The sequence below is a fragment of the Chionomys nivalis genome, chromosome 16, assembly GCF_950005125.1.
Source record: "Chionomys nivalis chromosome 16, mChiNiv1.1, whole genome shotgun sequence".
In the NCBI taxonomy this organism is placed as follows: domain Eukaryota; kingdom Metazoa; phylum Chordata; class Mammalia; order Rodentia; family Cricetidae; genus Chionomys; species Chionomys nivalis.
In genome coordinates, this window is record NC_080101.1 from 52,686,417 (window position 1) to 52,711,819 (window position 25,403).

Here is a 25,403-nt window from a genome sequence, read left to right on the forward strand (position 1 = left end):
ATAAATAAACCATACTTTTTAAAGTTTGAATAAAGCATATGAAGTTCTTTGAAAACTGGCTCTATTTGTGTCTGTAAATATAAATTTAAGCTTTGGAGTGTAGAATGATTTAAACAAAAGTTTCTCCCCAAAAGTCAATCTTCTGTTTTTCTTAGTTAGCTTGACTTTAGTTGGTTTGGAATCAAACTAAGCAAATTGGATGATTTTGTTCAGTCAGAATCTGGCAGTGTAGTCTCGCCCCATCTCAAACGTGTGGTCCTCCTATTTGGGCCTCCAGAGTTTACCCGTGTGTGACATCATGCCTAGTTCTTATGTTTTGTGTAATCAGGGCTTGGAGCATTCTTTTCTTAATATAATCCCTATGAAATTCTTCCTTATTGATTTAAGTTTATTATCATGAACCCTGAAATTGGGATTCTCTTTTCTTTGTATCTTCATTATATTTCCTATTTGTCTGGATTTTTTTAAGTCTATGATTTCTAAATTCTTCCATGTGGTAAAGACTATCTGCTGTCCTTTGTGTTTCTTTTGCCTAAGTGTACTTTAGAAGTATTTTTTGGTCACAGCTTTGCAAACAGATTGATTTGGACTTGCTACAGTGTTGAAGTCTAACATTAACATGACATATTCGATCTTTGTGTATGAGTTAGTTTTCTCTCTTACCTGACCAGATTTCCTAGGACATGCACTCAGTGCTAGAAACCCCTCCTTAGTTACTACTTTAGTTTTGGATTTCCATTTAATTAAAGTGATATTTCACTTTGAACTTGCTTATTTAATCTTCAACTAATTGAAGGTTGTTGTAAGTATCTTTCTTTCCATTGCTGACTCCCTGTTTAATTCTGTTGTGGTCTGAGGATAGTTTGTAGCAGACAAAAAGCACCTGTGTCCTAAGCTGGCCGTGAGCTTGCAGCAGTCGTCCTCTTACTGCTGCCTCCCATGTGCCAGTTGTCAGAGGAAACTTTCAGAAGCTGGTTCTCTCCTTCCATCAGGATAGAACTTGGGTAACCAGACTGTACACCAAGAATTACTGCCTGAATTGTCTTACCAGTCCCTTAAAGGATTTTTTTTTAATGGTACATCCTACTGTTGGTCTGTCTTGGTGATTATTGTTGATGTATATCTGAGAAGAATATACTGTTATTAAATATCATAAAAAGATTTCAGTGATCTTATACCAAAAGTATTTTTCCTTTTTTATGCAAGTGATGGAATATGTTTCTGGAGGTGAGAACACTTCTGGTAGTCAAATGTAGTTCTAGACTTAATGTTCCTTCCAGATTTGAAGGAAAAAGAATTAAACATATAGAGCTCAGTTTCTTAGAGTAGCTAAAGTAAACAGGAATTTCATGGTAATCTTTGGAAAGTCCACCCTTTCTCTAATGTAAAGCAGTATTTAATGTTCATAGTTGTTTGTTTGTTTGTTTTTTCGAGACAGGGTTTCTCTGTGTAGCTTTGGTGCCTGTCCTGGAACTAGCTCTTGTAGACCAGGCTGCCTTAAACTCAGAGATCTGCCTGCTTCTGCCTCCCAAGTGCTGGGATTAAAGGCGTGCGCCACCACCACCAAGCTAATATTAATGTTTTTATTCGTAGGTGAAATAACGACAGAAGGCAATAGAAGAACCACTGGATGCAGTAGTTTATGTATTTCAGGGAATTTGCCAGACACTAATGAAAAACACAGACGTAAGAAAAAACAGGTATTTTTCACTCTATTGAATAATATTTATAAAGTAAACATTTATACTCGTTTTCCTAATAGACCTAACTTAAATAAGAGTCTTAATGCATTTGAAAACCACCACAAAAAAAATAAAATAAAATAAAACTGTTTGATCAGGAGTGTTTTGTTTTGTTTTGTTTTAAGTTGGGGTTTCTCTGCGTAGCCCTGGCTGCCCTAGAACTCGTTCTGTAGACAAGACTGGCCTCGAACTCAAGAGATCCTCCTGCCTCTACCTCTCAAGTGCTCGTATGAAAGGCATGCACTATCAGCACCCAGTTTTGATCAGATCTTATAAGTCTGGTCAACTTCAGGGTTTAGTTGTTTCTCCCACTTAGTGTAATCAGAATGCCATTTCTCCAGTGTGTGAAACTATTGATGCAGTAGTTTATGTTGACTTTCCAACTCTTGACAGCAGATCAGTAAATCTAGTCCTTTTATTTTACTGTGTCTGGAATATTTTTCTTACTCAATTTAAGATGTGTCTGGTTTTTTCCCAACCTATTTCACTTGGGTCATTTCAAGTGTAAGAGCTTTGAGACTCAGCCCACTAGAAATATTTCCCGTGGCTCAAAGTTATTTTGCATAGATGACTATCCTACTAGCATAATTGTCAAAATAATCAACAGCTAATTTCATTTGTTTCCTGAACACCACCATGTTGAGGATAGGACCGGTAGATACTAAACAAGTACTACTGTACCAATTAACTACTTTATTAGCCCATGATGACTTTGTATTGGTTTTGGTTGGTTGTTTTTATGCAGGGTTATATGTGATCTTGTCTCTAGGTGTCTTTTTTCTTTTTTAAGTGACCCTTGACTGTGACCTTCATAAGTGCTTCTTAGTCAACTTACCACCAGTATTCTTTGGGTGAGAGGAAGTCAAGAGGGGACTACAGGTGATAAATTAGGGTTTTGTAAAGTTAGCTTCTTTGAGAATAGGCATCCATAAAGGAGAATGGGAATTTTTTGAACTTGAGAGTATTTCAAATAACTCTTCTCCCCTCCCCTTGACAGAAGTAGGCACTGGCTTTTGTATTAGCTTTACCCTGAAATAAAGTAAGGATCCTGGAGGTTAAAAGTGTTGTACCCCCAGGGTTTTCTACCCTTTAGGTTCATAGATGTTAACTGCCATAAGTTCCGTTCTACTTTGTTAACCCTGCCAGGATTGACTCCAACTGAGAACTTACTATGTTTCTTACTCTGCTCCCAGTAAATGTGGATTGTTTTTTCATATTTTATTTTTAAATTAAATTTATTCTTTTATATCCCACCCACAGTTTTCTTTTCCTCCTCTCCTCCCAATCCCTCTTTCATTTCTCCTCCACCTCCCACCCCCTATTCCACTCCTCCTCTGCTTCTTTTCAGAGAGGGCAGGCCTCCCATGGATATCAACCACATATGTCATATCAAGTTGTAGTAAGAATAAACACCTCCCCGTGTATTAAGGCTAGACAAGGCAACATAGTAAGAGGAATAGGGTTTCGAAAGCCGGCAAAAGAGTCAGAGACAGCCTATTCCACTACTAGGAGTTCCATGAGAAGACCATCTATACACCTATAATATATAGGCAGAGCGCCTAGGTCAGTCCCATGCAGACTTCTGGTTGTCGGTTCAGACCCTGTGAGCACCTATGAGCTCAGGTTAGTTGTTTTTGTGGGTTTTGTTACAATGTCCTGAGCCCGCTGGCTCCTACAATCCTTCCTCCCTCTCTTCCTCAGGATTCCCCAATCTCCACCTGTTTGACTGTGGGTCTCTGCATCTGTTTCCATCAGTTACTAGATGAAGGCTCTCTGACAGTTTGGGATAATCACCAACCTGGTCACAGGAGATGGCTACTTCATGCTATGTGTCCACTGTTGCCAGGACTCTGAGCTGGGATCACCTTTGTAGACTGCTGGGCATTTTCATTGTACCAGATTTCTGTCTAACCTCAAAATGTACACCCTTCCCAGTCATCCCTTCCAGTACTCTCCCCTTCCATCCACCCCCAACCTGAGCCTTCATGTTGCCATCCCCACAGATCCTCAGTCCACCCACAAGATCTCTTTTCCCATTCCCAGGGAGATCCATGCGTTTCCCCTTGGACTCTACTTGTTATTTAGTTCCTTGGTTCTGCGGATTGTAACATGGTCATTCTTTACAGCTGATAATTCTGTTATAAGTGAGTATACACGTTTGTCTTTCTGGTTCTGGATTACATCACTCGGGACGATTTTTTTTCTAGTTCTATCCATTTGCCTTCAAGTTTCCTGGTGCCCTTGTTTTTAACAGCTGAGTAATAGTCCATTGTGTAAATGTACCACATTTTTTCATCCATTCTTCAGTTGAGGGACATCTAGGTTGTTTCCATTTTGTCCTATTGACAGTATCCTTTGCCTTACAGAAGCTTTTCAGTTTCATGAAGTTCCATTTATTAATTATCAGTCTTAGTGTCTGTGCTATTTGGTGTTCTATTCAGGAAGCTGTCTCCTGTGCCAATGTATTCAAGGCTATTTTGCACTTCAGTGTAACTAGATTTATGTTGAAGTGTTTGGTCCACTTGGACTAAATTTTGTACAGGATGGTAGAAATGGATCTATTTGCATTCTATATGTCAACATCTAGTTATCCCAGCATCATTTGTTGAAGATGCTTTCTTTTTTCCATTGTATAATTTTGGCTTCTTTTTGAAGATCAGGTTCTATAGGTATGTGGGTTTACATCTGAACCTTCAATTCAATTCCATTGATCAACGTGTCTGTTTTTCTGCCTATACAGTTTTTATTACTATAGCTCTGTAGTAGAGCTTGAAATCAGGGATGATGATTTGTATTGTATCTGGAAGATCTTGTTTTGTACAGAATTTTTTTTAGCTGTCCTTTACTTTTTGTTTTTCCGTATGAAGTTGAGTATTGTTCTTTCAAGGTCTGTAAAGAATTGTAATGGGATTTTGATAGGATTGCATTGAATCAGTGCATTGCTTTAGGTAAGGTGGCCATTTTTACTATGCTAATCCTATCGATCCCTTAGAATGGGAGATTATTCTATCGTCTGATATTGTCTCCAATTTCTTTCCTCAAAGACTTGAAGTTCTTGTCTTTCATTTGCTTTGTTAGAGTTATCCCCAAGATATATTTGTGGCTATTGTGAAAGGTATTATTTCCAAGATTTCTTTCTCTGCCCGTTTATCACTTGTATATAGGAGGGCTACTCATTTTTTGTTGTTGTTGTTGTTGTTAGTTAATCTTGTATCTAGCTACTTCACTAGCTCCCTGATAGAATTTTTGGGATCGCTTATGTATACGATCATATCATCTGTGAATAATAATACTTTGACTTCTTCCTTTCCAATTTGTATCTCCTTTAGTTTTATTTCTCCAGCTAGAACTTCAAGTGTTATATGTGTTCTTAGATTCTGATCGTGGGTATTTTATTGAGTATTTTTGCATTGGTGTTCATGAGGGAAATTGGTCTGTCATTCTTTTTATTTAGGCTTTATGTGGTTGGGTATCAGGGTGACTGTAGCCTCATAAAAAGAATTTGGCAATATTCCTTCTATTTCTAATTGTAGAATACTTCTTTGAAGGTCTGTTAGAATTATGTGTTAAAACCATCTGACCCTGGGCTTTTCTTGGTTGGGAGACTTTTAATGATTGCTTCTATTTCCTTAAGGGTTATAGGTGTATTTAAATTGTTTATATGATCTTGATTTAATTTTTGTGTGTGATATCTATCAAGAAATTTGTGGAGTCCAGAATTTTGAAGTATGACCTAGTAATTCTCTGAATTTGCTCAGTGTCTGTTGTTATGTTCCCCTTTTCATTTCTGATTTTTGCTAATTTAAGATATTCTCTGCCTTTTAGTTTGGATAAGGGTTTGTCTATTTTGTTGATTTTTCTCAAAGAACCAACTCTTTGTTCAATTGATTCTTTGTATTCTGTTTCTATTTTATTGATTTTAGCCCTCAGTTCCATTTTTTCTTTGATTTTCTCAAAGAACCAAATCTTTGTTTCATTGAGTCTTTGTATTCTGTTTCTATTTTATTGATTTCAGCCCTCGGTTTCATTTTTTTTCCTCGTGTCTACTCATCTTGTGTGTGTTTGCTTCTTTTTGTTCTAGAACTTTCAGGTGTGGTATTAAGTAGCTAGTATCAGATTTCTACTAATTCTTTTTTTTTTTTATTCTTTTTTACTTAAAATTTCCAACTGCTCCCCGTTTCCTATTTCCCTCCCCCTCCTCCCACATATTGCCCCCTCCCCCCGCTCCCCTCTCCCTATCCCCACTCCACTTCTCCTCCCCCTAGTCCACTCCCCCTCCCTCTCGATACTGAAGAGCAGTCCAAATTCCCTGCTCTACAGGAAGACCAAGGTCCTCCCACTTCTATCTAGGTCCAGGAAGGTGAGCATCCAAACAGGCTACGCTCCCACAAGGCCAGTTCATGTATTAGGATCGAAACCTAGTGCCATTGTCCTTGGCTTCTCATCAGCCTTCATTGTCCGCCTTGTTCAGAGAGTCCAGTTTCAACCCATGCTTGTTCAGTCCCAGTCCAGCTGGCCTTGGAGAGCTCCCAATAGATCAGTTCCACTGTCACAGTGGGTGGGTGCACGCCTCGTGGTCCTGATTTCCTTGCTCATGTTCTCCCTCCTTCTGCTCCTCATTTGGACCTTAAGAGCTCAGACGGTTGATCCAAATTGGGTCTCTGTCTCTCTCTCGATCCATCGCCAGATGAAAGTTCCTGTGCCATTCTCCTTGGCCTCTCGTCAGCTCTCATTGTCCACCACATTCAGAGAGTCCGGTTTTATCCCATGTTTTTTTCAGTAGCAGTCCAGCTGGCCTTGGTGAGCTCCCAATAGATCGGCCCCCCTGTCTCAGTGGTTGGGTGCACCCCTCATGGTCCTGACTTCCTTGTTCATGTTCTCTCTCCTTCTGCTCCTCATTATAACCTTGGGAGCTCAGTCCGGTGCTCCAGTGTGGGTCTCTGTCTCTATCTCCATCCATCGCTAGATGAAGGTTCTATGGCGATATGCAAGATATTCATCAGTATGATTATAGGATAGGTTCATTTCAGGTTCCCTATCCTCAGGTGCCCCAATGAACTAACTGGGGACATTGCCCTGGGCTTCTGGTAGCCATTCCAGGTTCAAGTCTCTTGCCAACCCTTAGGTGGCTCCCTTAACTAAGGTATGAGTTTCCCTGCTCCCCCATCCAACCTTCCTTTACCCCCAATCACCCCGATTCCCCCAGTTCCCCTCATCCTCTCCTTCACACCTTTCTCTCCCCATCTCCCCTCATCCCCATCCCACCCCACCCCCCAAGATTCCCATTTTTTGCCCATCAATCTTGTCTATTTCCCATAGCTGGGAGGATATCTATATGTTTTTCCTTGGGTTTACCCTCTTGTTTAGCTTCTTTAGGATCACAAATTATAGACTCAGTGGCCCCTATCCATGGCTAGAAACCAATTATGAGTGAGTACATCCCATGATCTTCTTTTTGGGTCTGGGTTACCTCACTCAGGATCGTATTTTCTATTTCCATCCATTTGCATGCAAAATTCGAGAAGTCATTGTTTTTTACCGCAGAGTAGTACTCTAATGTATATATATTCCACACTTTCTTCATCCATTCTTCTATTGAAGGGCATCTAGGTTGCTTCCAGGTTCTGGCTATTACAAATAATGCTGCTATGAACATAGTTGGACAAATGCTTTTGTCATATGCTAGGGCATCTCTTGGGTATATTCCCAAGAGTGCTATTGCTGGGTCCAGGGGTAGGTTGATCCCAATTTTTCTGAGAAACCGCCACACTGATTTCCAAAGTGGTTGCACAAGTTTGCAGTCCCACCAGCAATGGATGAGGGTACCCCTTTCTCCACAACCTCTCCAGCAAAGGCTATCCTTGGTGTTTTTGATTTTAGCCATTCTGACAGGTGTAAGATGATATCTCAAAGTTGTTTTGATTTGCATTTCTCTGATCGCTAAGGAGGTTGAGCATGACCTTAAGTATCTTTTGGCCATTTTAACTTCTGCTGATGAGAATTCTCTGTTCAGTTCAGTGCCCCATTTTTTAATTGGGTTAATTATCCTTTTAAAGTCTAGTTTCTTGAGTTCTTTATATATTTTGGAGATCAGACCTTTGTCTGTAGCGGGGTTGGTGAAGATCTTCTCCCAGTCAGTAGGCTGCCTTTTTGTCTTAATGACAGTGTCCTTTGCTTTACAGAAGCTTCTCAGTTTCAGGAGGTCCCATTTATTCAATGTTGTCCTTAATGTCTGTGCTGCTGGGGTTATACATAGGAAGCGATCTCCTGTGCCCATATGTTGTAGGGTACTTCCCATTTTCTCTTCTATCAGGTTCAGTGTGTTCAGATTGATATTGAGGTCTTTGATCCATTTGGACTTGAGTTTTGTGCATGGTGATAGATATGGGTCTATTTTCATTCTTCTACAGGTTGACATCCAATTGTGCCAGCACCATTTGTTGAAGATGCTTTCTTTCTTCCATTGTATACTTTTAGCTCCTTTATCGAAAATTAGTTGTTCGTAGGTTTGTGGGTTAAAATCCAGGTCTTCTATACGATTCCATTGGTCGACTGCTCTGTTTTTATGCCAGTACCACGCTGTTTTCATTACTGTAGCTCTGTAATAGAGTTTGAAGTCAGGGATGGTAATGCCTCCAGAAGTTCCTTTATTATATAAGATTGTTTTGGCTATCCTGGGTTTTTTGTTTCTCCATATAAAGTTGATTATTGTCCTTTCAAGATCTGTGACGAATTTTGATGGGATTTTAATGGGGATTGTATTGAATCTATAAATTGCCCTTGGTAGAATTGCCATTTTTACTATGTTGATCCTCCCAATCCAGGAGCAAGGGAGATCCTTCCATTTTCTGGTATCCTCTTCAATTTCTTTCTTCAATGCCTTAAAGTTCTTGTCAAATAGATCTTTCACTTCCTTGGTTAGAGTTACCCCAAGATATTTTATGCTTTTTGTGGCTATCGTGAAAGGTGATGATTCTCTTATTTCCCTCTCTGCTTCCATATCCTTTGTGTATAAGAGGGCGACTGATTTTTTGGAGTTGATCTTGTATCCTGCCACATTACTAAAGGCGTTTATCAGCTGTAGGAGTTCTTTGGTGGAGTTTTTGGGGTCGCTCATGTACACTATCATATCATCTGCAAATAATGCAAGTTTAACTTCTTCCTTTCCAATTTGAATCCGCTTTATCCCCTTATGTTGTCTTATTGCTATTGCTAAAACTTCGAGAACTATATTGAAGAGGTATGGAGAGAGTGGACAGCCTTGGCGTGTTCCTGATTTTAGTGGGATGGCTTTAAGTTTCTCTCCATTTAATTTGATATTAGCTGTCGGCTTGCTGTATATAGCTTTAATTAAATTTAGGTATGACCCTTGTATCCCTAATCTCTCCAAGACTTTTATCATAAAGGGATGTTGAATTTTGTCAAATGCTTTTTCAGCGTCTAATGAAACGATCATATGGTTTTTTTCTTTCAGTTTATTTATATGATGGATTACATTGATAGATTTGCGTATGTTAAACCAGCCCTGCATCTCTGGTATGAAGCCTACTTGATCATAATGGATAATTTTTCTAATGTGTTCTTGGATTCGGTTTGCCAGAATTTTGTTGAGGATTTTTGCGTCGATGTTCATGAGTGAGATTGGCCTGTAATTTTCTTTCTTGGTTGGGTCTTTGTGTGGTTTTGGTATCAGAGTTACTGTAGCTTCATAAAAGGAATTTGGCAATGACTCTTCTGTTTCTATATTGTGAAATACCTTAAGGAGTATAGGTATTAGGTCTTCTTGGAAGTTCTGGTAGAATTCCGCATTGAAACCATCTGGTCCTGGACTTTTTTTGGAAGGGAGGTTTTTGATAACCGCTTCTAATTCTTCACGACTAACAGGTCTATTTAGGTTGTTCACCTGGTCCTGGTTTAACTTTGGTATATGGTATTTATCTAAAAAAGTGTCCATTTCTTTTACATTTTCCAGTTTTGTGGCATACAGGCTTTTGTAGTAAGATCTAATGATTCTCTGAATTTCCTCTGTGTCTGTGGTTATGTCTCCCTTTTCATTTCTGATCTTATTAATTTGCAAATTCTCTCTCTGCCGTTTGATTAGTTTGGATAGGGGTTTATCAATCTTGTTGATTTTCTCCAGGAACCAGCTTTTTGATTTATTGATTCTTTCAATTGTTTTCTGTGTCTCTATTTTGTTGATTTCAGCCCTCAGTTTGATTATTTCCAGTCTTCTACCCCTTCTAGGTGAGTCTGCTTCTTTTTTTTCTAGAGCTTTCAGGTGGGCTGTTAAGTCTCCAATGTGTGCTTTCTCTGTTTTCTTTAAGTGGGCAGTTAGTGCTATGAACTTTCCTCTCAGGACTGCTTTCATAGTGTCCCATAGGTTTGAGTATGTTGTTTCTTTATTTTCATTGTCTTCAAGGAAGACTTTAATTTCTTTCTTTATTTCTTCCTTAATCCAGGTATGGTTCAGTAGTTGACTATTCATTTTCCATGAGTTTGTAGGCTTTCTGGGGGTAGCATTGTTGCTGAATTCTAGCTTTAATCCATGGTGATCTGATAAGATACAGGTGGTTATTAATATTTTTTTGTAACTGTGAATGTTTGCTTTGTTACCGAGTATGTGGTCGATTTTTGAGAAGGTTCCATGAGCTGCAGAGAAGAAGGTATATTCTTTCCTATTTGGGTGGAATATTCTATAGATGTCTGTTAAGTCCATTTGATTCATTACCTCCATTAATTCTCTTATTTCTCTGTTAGGTTTCTGTCTAATTGACCTGTCCATTGGTGAGAGAGGAGTATTAAAGTCTCCTACTATTAATGTGTGCGGTTTGATGGCTGCCTTGAGTTTTAACAATGTTTCTTTTACGTACGTGGGTGCTTTTATATTAGGGGCATAGATATTCAGGATTGAGATTTCATCCTGATGAATTGTTCCTGTTATGAGTAGAAAATGTCCCTCTCCATCTCTTCTGATTGATTTAAGTTTGAAGTCAACTTTGTTAGAAATTAGTATGGCCACACCTGCTTGTTTCCTAGGTCCATTTACTTGATAAGCCTTATCCCAGCCCTTTACTCTGAGTAGGTGCCTGTCTTTGTGGTTGAGGTGTGTTTCTTGTAAACAGCAGAATGTTGGATCCTGTTTTCGTATCCAATCTCTTAGTCTGTGCCTTTTTATAGGTGAGTTGAGTCCATTGACATTAAGTGATATTAATGACCAGTGGTTGTTAACTCCGGTCATTTTTTTTAGTAGTAGATTTTGTGTGTTTCCCTTCTTTGAGATGTGCTGGTAAAGGGTCTCTAGATGTCTGAGTTACTGTGGTCATTGTTGGACTCCTTGATTAGTGATTTTCCTTCTATTACTTTCTGTAAGGCTGGATTTGTGGCTACGTATTGTTTAAATTTGTTTTTATCCTGGAAAATTTTGTTTTCTCCATTTATAGTGAACGAAAGCTTGGCTGGGTATAGTAGTCTGGGCTTGCATCCATGGTCTCTTAGTTTCTGCAGTACATCTATCCAGGACCTTCTGGCTTTCATGGTTTCCATAGAGAAGTCAGGTGTAAGTCTGATAGGTTTACCTTTATAAGTAACTTGGCCTTTTTCCTTTGCTGCTTTTAGTATTCTTTCTTTATTCTGTATGCTTTGTGTTTTGATTATTATATGGCAAGAGGATGTTTTTTTTTGATCCAGCCTATTCGGTGTTCTGTATGCTTCTTGAACTTTCATAGGTATATCTTTCTTTAGGTTGGGAAAGTTTTCTTCTATAATTTTATTAAATATATTTTCTGGACCGTTGAGCTGCGCTTCTTCTCCTTCTTCTATTCCTATTATTCTTAGGTTTGGTCTTTTTATTGTGTCCCATATTTCCTGAATGTTTTGTGATGAGAATTTGTTGGCCCTGCTGTTTTCTTTGATCAGCGTGTTTATTTTCTCTATGGTATCTTCAGAATCTGAGATTCTTTCTTCTATTTCTTGTATTCTGTTGGTTATGCTTGCTTCTGTAGTCTCTATTCGTTTACCTAGATTTTCCCTGTCCAGCTGGCCTTCTGTTTGTGTTTTCTTCTTTGCCTCCATTTCAGTTTTTAAGTCTTGAACTGTTTCCATTATTTGTTTGATTGTTTTTCCTTGGTTTCCTAGGGTATCATTCACTGATTTACTCAATTCTTCAAACTTTCTGTTATACTTCTCATCCATTTCTATAAGGGCATTTTTCACATGCTGTTTAAGGGCGTCAATCACTTTCATAAAGTCAATTTTATCTACTTCTTCATGATTAAGGTGTTCATGTCCTCCTGTTGGGAGGTCGCTGGGTTCTGGTGGTTTCATATAGTTTTTCAGATTGTTGGGTGAATTCTTGCATTGGCGCCTGCCCATCTCTTTCTCCGAATGCTCCCCTATGGATCTTCTTTTACCGGATCAGGTCTCCTTGCCTACTGATGTACCTTCCCAGTGATGGCTCTCTGCAGTGATAGCTCTCCTAGTGCTCCAGTGATGTCTCTCCTGGTACCAATATCAGATCTCCGTGCCCAAAGACGGCTCTCCTGGTACCCAGATTAGCTCTCCCACTGATGGCTCTCCTGGTGCCAAGATCAGATCTCCGTGCAGGTTGGGTAGTTCGTAAACAAAGCTCCTACCTTGCTTGGTGCAGGCAGGCCAGTGAACCAAAGGAAGTCTCGCCTGCCTACTTGCCCTGAGGATTTGCCCCCAGCGCCAGACAGACTGAGCTGGATGGTGTTATGTGCCCAAAGAGGAAAGGGGGCAGAAGGAAGAAGGGTTCTGGATGCAAGCTGGGTGGGACAAGAAGAGAGAGGCAGTATGCAGGGTGTAGAGCCCCTGCAGGGAGCCCAGGGAGTATAGGGTGGGGGATGAGGAACTTCAGAGTTCCCTGTCCAGGGCTGCTTCCGCTGCCGCTAGTCAGGTCACAAACTCACCCCGCTGCTGTCTCTCCTGGTGCCTAGATCAGATCTCCGTGCAGGTTGGGTAGTTTGTAAACAAAGGCCTTACCTTGCTTGGTGCGGGCAGGCTGGAGGAACAAAGGAAGTCTCGCCTGCCTACTTGCCCTGAGGATTTGCCCCCAGCGCCAGACAGACTGAGCTGGATGGTGTTATGTGCCCAAAGAGGAAAGGGGGCAGAAGGAAGAAGGGTTCTGGATGCAAGCTGGGTGGGACAAGAAGAGAGAGGCAGTATGCAGGGTGTAGAGCCCCTGCAGGGAGCCCAGGGAGTATCTCTACTAATTCTTTATGCAGGCACTTTTCACCATGAACTTTCTTTTTAGAAAAAGGAAAGTTTCCTTTTAGATGCCGTTTTCACTCTGTCCCACAAGTTTGGGTATGTTGTACATTCATTTTCATTGAATTCAAGGAAGTCTTTAATTTTTTTTATTTCTTCCTTGACCTAGTGGTGGTTCAGTTGAGAGCTGTTCAGTTTCCATGAGTTTTTGGTCTTTCTGAAGTTTGTATTGTTGAACACTAACCCATGGTGATCCAATAAGATAGAGGGAGTTATTCCAATTTTTTGGTACATATTGAGACTTACTTTGTGACCAAGTATGTGGTCAGTTTTGGAGAAGTTTCCATGAGGTACCAAAAGGAATATTCTTTGGTGTTTGGATGAAACGTTCTGTATATGTCTATTAAGTAAGTCCATTTTAGTCATAATGTCTGTTATTTCTCTGTTTAATTTCTATCTAGACAGCCTGTCCATTGGTGACAGTGGGATGTTGAAGTCTCCGACTATTAATGTGTGGGGTTCGATGTGTGATTTAAGCTTTAGTAATGTTTCCTTTATAAATGTGGGTTCCCCAAAAATATATTTGGGGCATAGATGTTCAGAATTGAGACACCATCTTGATGAATTTTTCCTTTGAGTATGAAATTCCTTCTACATCTGTTAATTTTGAAGTCTTGTTTTGTTAGATACTAAGATAGCATCACCAGCTTGCTTCTTAGGTCCATTTGTTTGAAAAATCTTTTTCCAGCCCTTTACTCTGAGGGTCTATCTTTAATGTTAAGGTGTGTTTCTTGTATGCAGCAGAAGAATAAATCCTGTTTTTGTACCTGTTCTGTTAGCCTGTATCTTTTTATTGGCAAATTGAGTCCTCAGAGATGTTAATGACCAGTGATTGTTAATTTCTGTTGTTGTTGTTGCTGCTGCTGCTGCTGGTGGTGTGTGTGAGAGTGTATTTCTCTTCTTTTGAGTTTTGTTGGTGTTTAATTATATATTGTCTGTATTTCCATAGGTGTATCTAACTTACTTGGGTTGGAGTTTTTCTTCTCGTACCTTTTGTAGGTCTGGATTTGTGAATAGATTTTGTTTATATTTGACTTTGTTATGAAATATCTTGTTTTCTCCATCTATGGTGATTAAAAGTTTTGCTGAATATTTTAGTCTAAGCTGGCATCTGTGGTTTCTTAGGATGCAAGACATCTGTCTAGGATCTTCAGGCTTTTAGAGTCTCTATTGAGAAATGGGGTGTAATTCTGATATGTCTGCTTTTATATGTTACTTGGTCATTTTCTTTTTTCTTTTTTTATCCTGTATGTTTAGTGTTTTGGTTATGGTGTGGCAAGGGGACTTTTTTCTGATCCAATTTATTTAATGTTCTGTAAGCTTATTGTACCTTTATAGACATGTCTTTCTTCAGGTTGGAAAGTTTTTCTTCTATGATGTTGTTGAATATATTTTTTAGATTTTTGAATTGGGATTCCCCTTCTATTCCTATTATTCTTGGGTTTGGTCTTTTCATTGTGTCCCAGATTTCCTGAATGTTTTGTCTTGGGAATTTTTGTAGATTTAACATTTTCTTTGATGATGAGTCTATTCCCTCTATTGAATCTTCAACACCTGAGACTCTCTGTTCCATGCATCTCTTGTATTTTGTTGGTGATGCTTATATTTTTAATTTCTGTTCACTTAAGCTGATTTTTCATTTCCAGAATTCTCTTAGTTTGTGTTTTCATTATTGCTTCTATTTTCATTTTCAGGTCTTAAAACATTTCTTTCACCTGTTTTGTTTGTTTGTTGCTTTTTTGACTTTCTTGGCATTCTTTAAGGGTTTATTGATTTCCTCCGATTTTTTGTTTGTCTTTTCCTCAACTACTTTGAGTTTTTTCATTTCCTCTTTAAGGACCTCTATCATCTTCATAAAGTCATTTTCTTGTGCTTCAGCTGCATTAGAATGTTCAGGTCTTGCTGTCACAGGATAGCTAGGTTCTTCTGGTATCATATTGCCCTTTCTGTTATAGACTGTGTTCTTACACTGGTGTTTAGGCATCTGGATTTGGGATGGTTATAGGTCTTGGTGTTGATTCCTGCGTTTGTCTTTGTTTGTAGTGGCGAGGCAGGCAAGCCTGCTTTTCATCCTGTTCCTGCTGCCCAGCTCCCAGCCGCCTGGCTAGCTTATGCCCGGAAATAACGACACACAAACTGTATTCATTTAAACACTGCCTGGCCCATTATTTCTAGCCTCTTATTGGCTAATTCTCACATCTTGATTAACCCATTTCTAATAAACTGTGTAGCACCACGAGGTGGTGGCTTACCGGGAAAGATTCAGCATGTCTGACCTGGTGGCTGGCTCCATGGCATCTGACTTCACTTCCCTTCTTCCCAGCATTCTGTTCTGTCTACTCCACCCACCTATGTTCTGACCTATCAGGCCAAGCAGTTTCTTTATTAATTAACCAATGAAAGCAACAGATAGACAGGTGATCCTCCTCCATCATTTGCTGAATGAGTGCTTTGGGTTTTTGATTTCTCTGTTCTCTCTGGTTTTTTAGTCTAATTGGCCAAGGGTTCTAGTGACTAGTGAGTCTTCAGATCTAGTAGGATGTCTCTGTCAGGGCTTTGGGGACCTTAGCCTAGCCTCTAGTAAAGCCAAGTCTTCCTTCATAGTTGTAGGCCAAAATATGAAGCCCAGAGAGAGAATGCAGTTTGGGGTTGTTGGGAAGGCTTTAAGGAGTGTTAGCAGGAGGTGGGAAGTGTCTTACCAGGGGTCCCTAGGACTAGCCTGGCCTCAGGTAAAGCTTATAGGGCTGTGGGCTAGGGTGTGGAGCCCAGTGGGGTGGGGGTGCTGTTGGGGATGCTGAATGGACTTAAAGGGAGTGTTAACAGGTGGTGGGTGATATCTTATCTTGGGTATCTACATCCAGCCGGGCCTCCAGTGAAGCCTAAGTCTTCTTCCAAAGTTGTAAGCAGGAATATGGAGCCCGAGGAGGTAATACAGCTGGGTTTGTTGGGTGGGCTGTAGGGAATGTTAATGGGCAGTGCCTTACCTGGACATCCCTAGGACCAGCCTGGCCTCCTGTAAAGCTATCTAGGCTTTCGGCAAGGAAGAGAGGGTCAGGGGATGTGCCCTGGGGATCAAGCTCTAGGAAGTGGTGCAGCTTGGCTGCCAGGTCAGTCGCCTGTTCTCTAGACTGGTGTGGACTGTACCTGAGCTCATGGAGTCTATTGGAGTTGTGGGGAAGGGTAATTGAGGTGGGAGAGGTTGGGCAGAAGAGTGGATTTGGGGGAACAGAATCCAGGGAGTGAAGGCAGTCCAGCTGGCAGAGGGTCACTCCTGCTCCTAGATGGGTATTTATTAATTTTTAAATTTTGAAATATCATATCATGTAGCACAGGCTGACCTCAAACTCTATGTTGCCAAGGCTACCCTTGAATTCCTGCTTCTCCTTTCTTTACCTCACTAGTACTAGGATTTACAGTCATCCACCACAACTAGCTTTTATTAATTCCTTTGATTCTCTTCTGTCTACCCCATGACTAATTCTCTGATGAATATAATAGTTTATAATATAATAGTTTTCCAGTGTTCTGATTTTCCCATTGTAGATGGGAGCAATAATTTCCAAGTGCTTTGCTTATCAGACTGGAAACCAGAAATCTCTGTCTCACACAATCTTTCCTAGTTGGATTTGAGGATAGAGCACGGGTGTCATTTATACATAACTATAAGAGAACAGTTTTTTTCTTGTAGAGAGAATATCAACCATATGATATAAAGAACATATGGGTATTGATCATGCCATTGTTTCCTTTGCCAAAGAAGTTATATGGACACTATCAACATTGTTTTTATTTCTCAGTTGTTCACTATTGACCTTGTGATAGAGAACTCTGCAGATGGAAGCTGCTCATTTGTTCCCAGCCTCCTAGACCCAAAATAATCACACAGAAACTATATTAATTATAATACTGCTTGGTCAATAGCTTAAGCATATTTCTAGCTAGCTCTTACATCTTAAATTAACCATTTTTATTATTTTGTATTTACCATGAGGCTCTTGGTTTACCAGCAAAGTTCTAGGACATCTGTCTCTTTTAATGGAATGGCTATATGGCTTCTCTCTGACTCCACCCTCTTTTCTCCTCTATCTCTGCTCTGAATTCTCGCTTTGCCCTTTTCTGTACTACTATAGGCCCAAAGCAGCTTCTTTATTAACCATTGGCAATAAAACACATTCACAGCATAAAGAGGGGAATCCCACATCAGAACTCTTACAGAAGGTGACTGCCACACTTAATTTTATGTTGTATTAGAGCCTTCAGTTGTTTAATTTTTATTTAAATTTCTCAATTCCTATTTGGATAGCTTTTTTTCTTGTCTGTTAACCAAACGTATTTGAGTCTTTTTTATTAAATTTGTAGGTTCTTTTATTAAAGTATTCCATTAAGGAAAAAAGTAAATGGCTTTCAGAAGTATATTCTCACAAATATTACATAGTGTGAATTACTGTAACAAGCTTTGCTTTTTCTATAAATTATGCCGTTGTGAAGGTACAAAGTAGAAGACACAGTCTTATGGTAGCATACAAACCTGGAATGATTTTGGCTGTGGTCAGTGCCAGTTTCTCTGGTATTCAGTCATCTGTAAGATAGTTTTCATCTCATTTGTCTTCAGGCCATGTTGATTTTTCTTCTTTTTAACACCAGAATTTTCTAATATGGATTTTATTTTTTTATTTGTAGTAAAATATACATAAAGGTAAATGTATCTTAAGATTTTTAAGATAATAATTACATATATTTCTAGGATAAGGTTATATGCATGTGAGTAAGGTGCTTAAAGTGTCGGGTCCCCAGTTGGAGTTACAGGGAGCTGTGAGCCACCCCTTGCAATTCTATGAACCAAACTCAGAGAACAGAATATGTTCTTAACCACTGAACCGTCTCCTCAGTGCATCTTAATCATTTCTTAGTGTACAGTTTACTAGCATTAAACATATTTTCATATCATTGCCACAGTCCACCTATATCTTTTGAAACAAATTCTGGACCCATAAAAACATTCTTTCCCCTTTCTGTTCCATGCTTGGTAGCTGTCCCTTTTGCTGCCTGTCTCTGAGTTTGCCCTTTCTAGGCACCTCAAATCAGTAAAATCATACAGTACTTGTTTTGTTTTATTTAAGATTTATTTATTTTATATGAGTGTTTATCTGCATGTATACATGTGTGCCACAAGTGTACCTGGTACTGTAGATGTCAGAAGGGGCATTGAATCCCTTAGAACTTGAGTTACAGGTAGTTAATAAGCTACCTTGTGAATGCTGGGAGCTAAATCCATCTCTCTAGCCCCAGTACTTGTCTTTTCATATCTAAATTATTTCATTTAGCATAGTATTCTTTTTTGTTTTGTTTTTTCGAGACAGGGTTTTGCTGTAGCTATGGAGCAAGCCTGTCCTGGAACTTGCTCTTATAGACCAGGCCGGCCTTGAACTCACAGAGATCTGCCTGCCTTTGCCTCCAGAGTGCTGGGATTAAAGGCATGTGCCATCACTGCCTAGCTTAGTGTTGTATTCTTAAGGTTTATATTGCCAGAATTTCCATTTTAATGATAAATAATATTACCCATATACTATATGCTAAAAATTCATTCATTCATTGGCGGATACCCTGCATGCTTCCTCATTTCAGTGCTGTGGATAATACAGCTGTGAGCATTAGTGTACAAGTAGTACAAACCCCCTTTTATCACGCCAAAAGAAGGAATAATTAGTTGGTCACATATGCCAAATACAAAATGTTAGTACTTTGTCTATGCAAAGTATTAGATTTTATTTAAATTTTTTCAGCATTTTCTCCCAGCTTAAATTGTGTGTTTAAATACTAGTTGTGTTTTTGAAAGTCTGTCTTACGGAAGACTTGCGTGTTGTGTGTGTATGTGTGTGTGTGTGTTTACCTCCCCCAGCACAGGTAGAGAATTTTTGCTGGTTCATTAGTGAAGTACTAAACAGTCATGAGTTCTGTTTAAAAATGTGGAGTGATCTATTAAGGATTAGATAAAAGCTGCTTAAGACATCTCAATGAGTCTGAAGTGAGACAGACTGTCCCATCTTAGGTGTAACCCTACCCTGAAATGTTACGTGATAATGGTAAGATGTTATAAAAGTGTGTTCATATATACAAAGGTATATAGGAAAATTGTTTTCATTTTTAAGAAGCAAAGCATCACTTGATTTTTAAAAGATGTGTCCTCTTCGAAGAATGTTTTTTTGAGTAACTTTTTATTTTTCTTCAACAGCCATGGCTTTGGGAAGAGGATAGGTTTTTGAAGTGTGGTGTAAGGAAATATGGAGAGGGAAACTGGGCGAAAATACTATCGCATTATAAGTTCAACAACCGAACAAGTGTCATGTTAAAAGACAGGTGGAGAACAATGAAGAAACTGAGGCTGATTAACTGAGGCACTGAAGGCTGCGTGGGTTTGTTTTGGCTTAATTCAAGGACAATTAAATACTTGGATCACTACATTTTGTTTAAAATTGTCTGGTCAGTGATGGATGTATCTTAAGGGTTTTTTTTGTTGTTGAAAGCATTATTTTTTTGTTGTAGTTTTGTACAGATTTGTACTGTAAAAGTAAATTATATGCCATAATTGTTTTTTCAAGACTCTTTATTTTTGTAAATATAGGTTTGTTGAACCCTACCAAATTCAATTCCCCATCCCACATCCTGTTGTAATACAAAAAAATAAAGCCTGATACGATTAAAAAGTATTTATTTGTGGCTGTTTCTGTTTGTTCTACTAACCTCACAAAATGCCACACAGAAATGGATTTTCTAAAGAATGGAACTGGAATACTCCTTTGTGATTTTTTTTTTGTTGTTGTCGTTGTTGCTTGATTTATGGCTAATATGCTACTTACTGATTATGTTATTGGGGTGATAGTGTGCAGAACAATCCATAAGTTCTGACAAACTTGACTTCTCTCAATAGTTCCATCTAAAGGAAGTTTTCACCAACAATTTATTCTTTAGAATATTTAATCAAAGACTAACAATTAGCACGTTGAGTTTTATGTGCTGTATTTAAGTGGATAAAAATTCAGCCTATTGAAATATTTATGTTAAAAATGGGGTATTGTGTAATGTCTCTAACTTTCTCTCAAAGTGTCATGCATTTTTTCCTATTTTTCTTGAATTTATGTTATCCTCTTTGCCCAATAAACAGAAACATTAGTAATTGCCGTATGCTTCCTGACCCAGTATGCTGCCAGTTAGTTCCAAAGCTGGCATCTTGGGACACAATAAACATATAAGTCAACGTCACTTTAAACATACTTAATAAATCATCAACTCTAAATTGCTATTATAAAATACTATTTTACCCATTGCTTTAAAAAGTCACAATATACATTATTAAAACTTACTTATCAAAGGCTATTTTATTTTTTAATTTTTAACATTTATGAGTACATAAGTCTGCATGCCATGGCATGCATGAGGAAGTCTGATAAGAACTCAGGAGTGTACTAGTTAGTGTCCTGTCACCTTGACAGAAGCTGTCACCTTGACTTGGGGAGAGGAACCTCAATGAGAAAATACCTTCACTGGAATGCCTGTAAGGCGTTTTCTTCACTAATAATTGGTATAGGAAGGTACAGCTCACAGGTGGCAGCTCCTCTCCAGGGCAAGTGGTCCTGTGTTGTAGGAGGAAAAGCAATACTGAGCAAACCATGCCAAGCAAGCCACTGAGCATCTCTCCTCCATGGCTTCATGAGCTCCTTCATCCTTATCCTGCCTGTGTTCCTGCACTGGCTTTCCCTCAGTGGTAGACTGGACCTCCACGTGTGAGATGAAATAAGCTCTTTGCTCTCCAAGTTGCCTTTGATCCTGGTGTTTCTCACAGCAATGGAGCCCAAACACAACAGGGAGCGCATTCTCCCCTACCACGTGAGCTCCAGGGTGTGAGGCTTGGTGGCAAGTTCTTCCACCTGCTTGGCCATCTCATCAGCTCCAAAAGTCATTTTAAATTTATTTAAGCAGCTTTTTCTTTCATATGACTTGTAGCTCTGAACAGAGTTGTACACAGGCTGGAGAGGTGGCTCCATGAGTAAGAGCACTGGCTGTTCTTCCAGAGGACGTGGCTTGATGGTAGGCAGCCCATAGTTGTCTGTAACTCCAGTTCCAGGGGGTCCAGTGCCCACTTCTGGGCCCCATGGATACTGCATGCATGTTGAGCAAGACATATATAGGCAAAACATCCATATACATGAAATAGCTTTTTAAAGAATAATGGAGAAAATAAATTGATCAGTATATCCCTGTCAGATTTACAACACCCACTGATGCTGAAGAGAGTCTGCCTCCTCAAGGATCTTTGCTCCTCTCTAGACAACCTAATTTTCTCTCAGCAAACAGGACCTTCAAGAAGTCACCCTGAAACTGAGAGAGATCTCCTGCCTTTCAGAAGAAAGGTTCCCACCGCTGATTCCATGTTCTCTAAATAATATAAAAATAAGTTCCCGCCACTTCATCCGACTCTTGTTTACCGACGGTCGCTAAAACTTTCTTTCAGTCTTCCAAGCGTGTCCCAGTTCGCTAGGGCGCTTTCTTAGCGTGCACAATGTCCTAGGTTCAGTCCTCAGCACCAAAACCTAGAGTGAGGATGCACACCTATAATGCTAGCACCTGAGAGCTGGAGGGCAGAGAATCAGAAGTTCAAGGCCTTCCTCAACTAAATAGTGGGTTCCAGGCCAATTTGAGTTACATGAGACCTTGTGCGGGGATGACGGGGTGGGGATGCATTCGGAGGTTCTGAGTTGAGACTGCCTCCCCTCTGTTCACCTATGTTACCTGCGTAATTTATTTGGGAAGGAAGAGAAGTGAGCTGTATTTCTCACCCAGAACTAAAAGTTGTGTGTTTCTGTCATTACATTTAACTGATTGCTTATGCTCCGAGCTCCCAACCAAACATCCTGGAGCTACAAACTGTTATGAGCCATCCTTCATGGGTGCTGGGAAATCTCCAGTTCTCTACAGGAGTAATGTGTACACTCTCACCTGAGCCATCTCTCCAGCCCCAAAATTTAAGTTGTTTTATTTCATTTTATTTTATTTTGTTTTCCATGAAAACAGCCTTGGCAGTTAAATGAAAATACAGTTGCAAATCCTATTGGAGATGTTTGCCACCCCTTTCAGCTTGCTGCTGGCCTTCGGTTGTCACATGATCAGTGCCAAATATACACATTCCAGTTGACCATGTTAGTGAATGCAATTCAGTTCATACCAAAGTAATTAAACCTTTTAAATATTGATTCAATTCTTTAAAGAAAATATCCCCAATTTAAAACCTTCTTCAAAACAAAACCCGACTGAGGTCCTAGGCTGGAGTCTGGGGCGTGCTCAGGATCTCTTCTGAAGCAGAGCCTGGGATGAGAACCTGGACCAGCCTCCGCAGATGACTGCAGAATAGCTTGCTATCCTGGATCTGAAAGCACATCGTGCCATTTGGCTACATCCGTAAGGTAAAGCTCGTAATATTTCATTGCCTGTGTATGAGATCGTAACACTTAGAGGAAGATCCATGCCTCCTACCATATGTACCTCTGCATCTCACCCCAAACATGTGCTGCAGAAAGAAAATTAGTAAGTGCACCTCAACTGAACGTGAAGTCGGACATTAAAAGACTGTCTTATTCTGCTTCGGGAACTAAATTTTGGAAACCATCTTAGATATGCATGATGAAAGAGTGCTTAGAAATAAAGCATCTGACTCCATTGGTGCCAAAATTTCAGGGACATTGTAACGTTTTAAGCAATTCCTATCGATCTACCATGGCTGTTTGCTCTTTTCAACTAGCTAAGGAGAATTTCTTCTTTAAAAATGTCCTTATCATGGGCGCTAGCTTTTCACTACCAAACACCAACTGAAATTTTCACACCTTTCTCTGTGGCAGGTTATTTGTGACAACTGACTTGAAATTAGTTGACAACTTGTAATACACGGGAACACTATGTGTAAGAGTCACATGTAGATGGTTTTAAAAACAAAAAAACAAAAACAAGAATCTTTTAAGAATAGGTGGCTCACGTCTTCTACCCCAGTACCCAGGAGGCAGTTGAATATCTAGGAATTAGCGGCCAGCCTGATCTACAGCATGAGTTCCAGGCTACATAGTGAGATTCCGTCTTTAATTTAAAAAATAAAACCAATAATGACAAAATACATAGATCCCCTTAAACAGCAACTTACCCAAACTAGAGCCCATGGTAGTGATTCTAGTACAAACAGACATGCATTCTGTGGCCAAACGTTTAAGGTCAAGGCCATAAGAGCTTTTAGTATGGTTCTTTAACTCAGTAAAAATAAAAACAAAGAGACTGTGATCCTTGAGAACTACCCCTAAGTTTTCCTTCTCAGAAGCGAAGTGTTGCAATGGAGCATGTCCAGGGACTTGGCACAGTTTCTGAGGGCTTCTAATGGCTGAGCTCAGGTTGGCAGTACTCAGCCCACCGCAAGCACGCTGTGCAGTGGCTCTGAGGCGCTCTATATGAAAATGAAGCGGTGCACTTCCGGACAGGAGCACTGGTCCACCCTCCGCACTTTCTTCCAGGTCCCTTGGCATCGAGGATTGCCAATGGCTTGCCAGCGAAGAGTCTGGTTTCTGAAACGATATTGTAGAAGTGTAGGTTATACTAAAAGCAAACCAAAGGAAATTCTAATCCACACAGTTATAAATTTTTTAAATTGTGTGCATGATTGTTTTGCCTACACATATGTGAGTGTGTTGTATGCATTCCTAGTGACCACAGGGGCCAGAAGAGAGTACTTGTTCCCCTGGAGCTAGGTTGTTAGCCTCTATGTGGGTGCTGGGAACTGAACCCAGGTCCTCTACAAGAGCAACAGGTACTCTTAACAGCTGAGCCATCTCTCCAGCCCTAATGTGTTGTGGTTTGTTGTTGATCTTAAAGACAATGTGCTGGCTAGTGTATGTCAATCTGATACAAGCTAGAGCCATTCAGGAAGAGGGACCCTCAATTAAGAAAATGATTCCACCAGATTGGCCCCTGGGCAAGCCTGTGGTACATTTTTTAAGTTGATGATGGTGTGAGAGGGACCAGCTCACTGTGGGCAGTGCCAGCCCTGGGCTGGTGGTCCAGGAAGCTCTAAGAAAGGCTAGGAAACCCATGGGGAGCCAACAAGGAAGCGGCACTTCTCCCTGGCCTCTGCTCCAGTTCCCGCCCTGACGTCCCGCAGTGATAGACTTAGATGTAAGGTTAAGTAAACCCTTTACTTCCCAAATTGTTTCTGATCACAGTGTTTTACCAAAGCAATAGAAGCCATTTCTAAGATAGTTAGTAATCATACAGTCTCAAGTATATTACAAATCAGATTTTTAAATTATTCAGTTTTATTTTACGTGTATGAGTGTTTTGCCCAAATGTACAGCTGTGGGAGACAGAAGAGAGCATTGGATCCCCTGGAACTGGGTTCATAGATGGGTGTGAGCTGTCGTGTGCACTAGGAATCAAACCTGGGTCCTCTGGGAGAGCATACAGTGCTCTTCACCACAGAGCCGTCTCTAGATGCCACCCCCTTCTACAGTCATGAAGGTCTCTTTCTGGGATTCTGTCGATGTGAGTCACCAGTTAGTCCCTACTCAAGGACACCCGTGTTCAGAGAGTCGTTCGGGGTGTCGTCATCCATCTCTTCAGGGTACTGCACACAGGACAACGGTGTGCTGTGTGTGTTTAAGTTAGGAGGGTCTCACCAAATGACCACTTTCATTCTATTCCAATTCTTTGATTCCATAATGAAAAATGGAAGAAGTACAGAAAGCAAAGCCAGAGCATTAAAAATATTCTTCATTAATTCACTTGTATAGTAACCAGGGGTAACATACTTTCTTTATTGGGTACAAATTGAATTATAAATTCATTTAAAGTCAAAATAGAGATGAGGTATTCGGAAAAACATTAAATCCAAATATTAGGTTTCATTTGCTATGAATTCCTCACACCCTTTATTGCTCATATGGTGAGCTCAATCGAGACCGCCAGGCACAAGCGACTATTAAACATGAGCCAAATTATTAAATATTAAAACACGATGGGAGCATGATTAACTGGAAAGGTCAGTATTTTACTTTTAATCTATTTTTACCAGCTACACCTGACATGTTGAAAACCATTACGTGTGTGAATGGATTGGTTCTTGTCCATAGCGGCCCCAGTGTTTCCTTCTTCTAGCCGTAAATGGCATTTAGTGGGTCTCACTGAACACGGGTGCAGTCCTGGGAGAGGCTTGTGGAGAGACGCAATGTCTGCAGTCACCGCTCTCAGAACCCTACCTCAGGCACAGCAGATCTGAAACGTTACTCGCGTCTGAGTCACCTGGGCAGGGCCAGCACGGTATTGACCCCTCTGTTTGCCTGCCCCCTC

General features: G+C 40.0%; 2 protein-coding genes across 3 annotated transcripts in view; one reads left to right on the forward strand and one right to left on the reverse strand.

Annotated features, from left to right (window-relative positions):
- Nucleotides 1-19,735, forward strand: part of Terf1 (telomeric repeat binding factor 1) — a 42,896-nt gene extending 23,161 nt beyond the window's left edge. For both annotated transcript variants that reach the window (XM_057791086.1, XM_057791087.1), the window contains 2 exons: nucleotides 1,594-1,700; nucleotides 19,261-19,735. In XM_057791086.1, coding sequence (XP_057647069.1) covers nucleotides 1,594-1,700; nucleotides 19,261-19,422 — 269 coding nt within the window. In that variant the 3' untranslated portion in view covers nucleotides 19,423-19,735. The remainder of the gene's footprint in view (nucleotides 1-1,593; nucleotides 1,701-19,260) is intronic.
- Nucleotides 19,736-22,067: 2,332 nt separating this feature from the next.
- Sbspon (somatomedin B and thrombospondin type 1 domain containing) overlaps nucleotides 22,068-25,403 on the reverse strand; it is a 31,569-nt gene continuing 28,233 nt past the window's right edge. Inside the window, exon 5 of the mRNA XM_057790833.1 lies at nucleotides 22,068-23,626. Coding sequence (XP_057646816.1) covers nucleotides 23,509-23,626 — 118 coding nt within the window. The 3' untranslated portion in view covers nucleotides 22,068-23,508. The remainder of the gene's footprint in view (nucleotides 23,627-25,403) is intronic.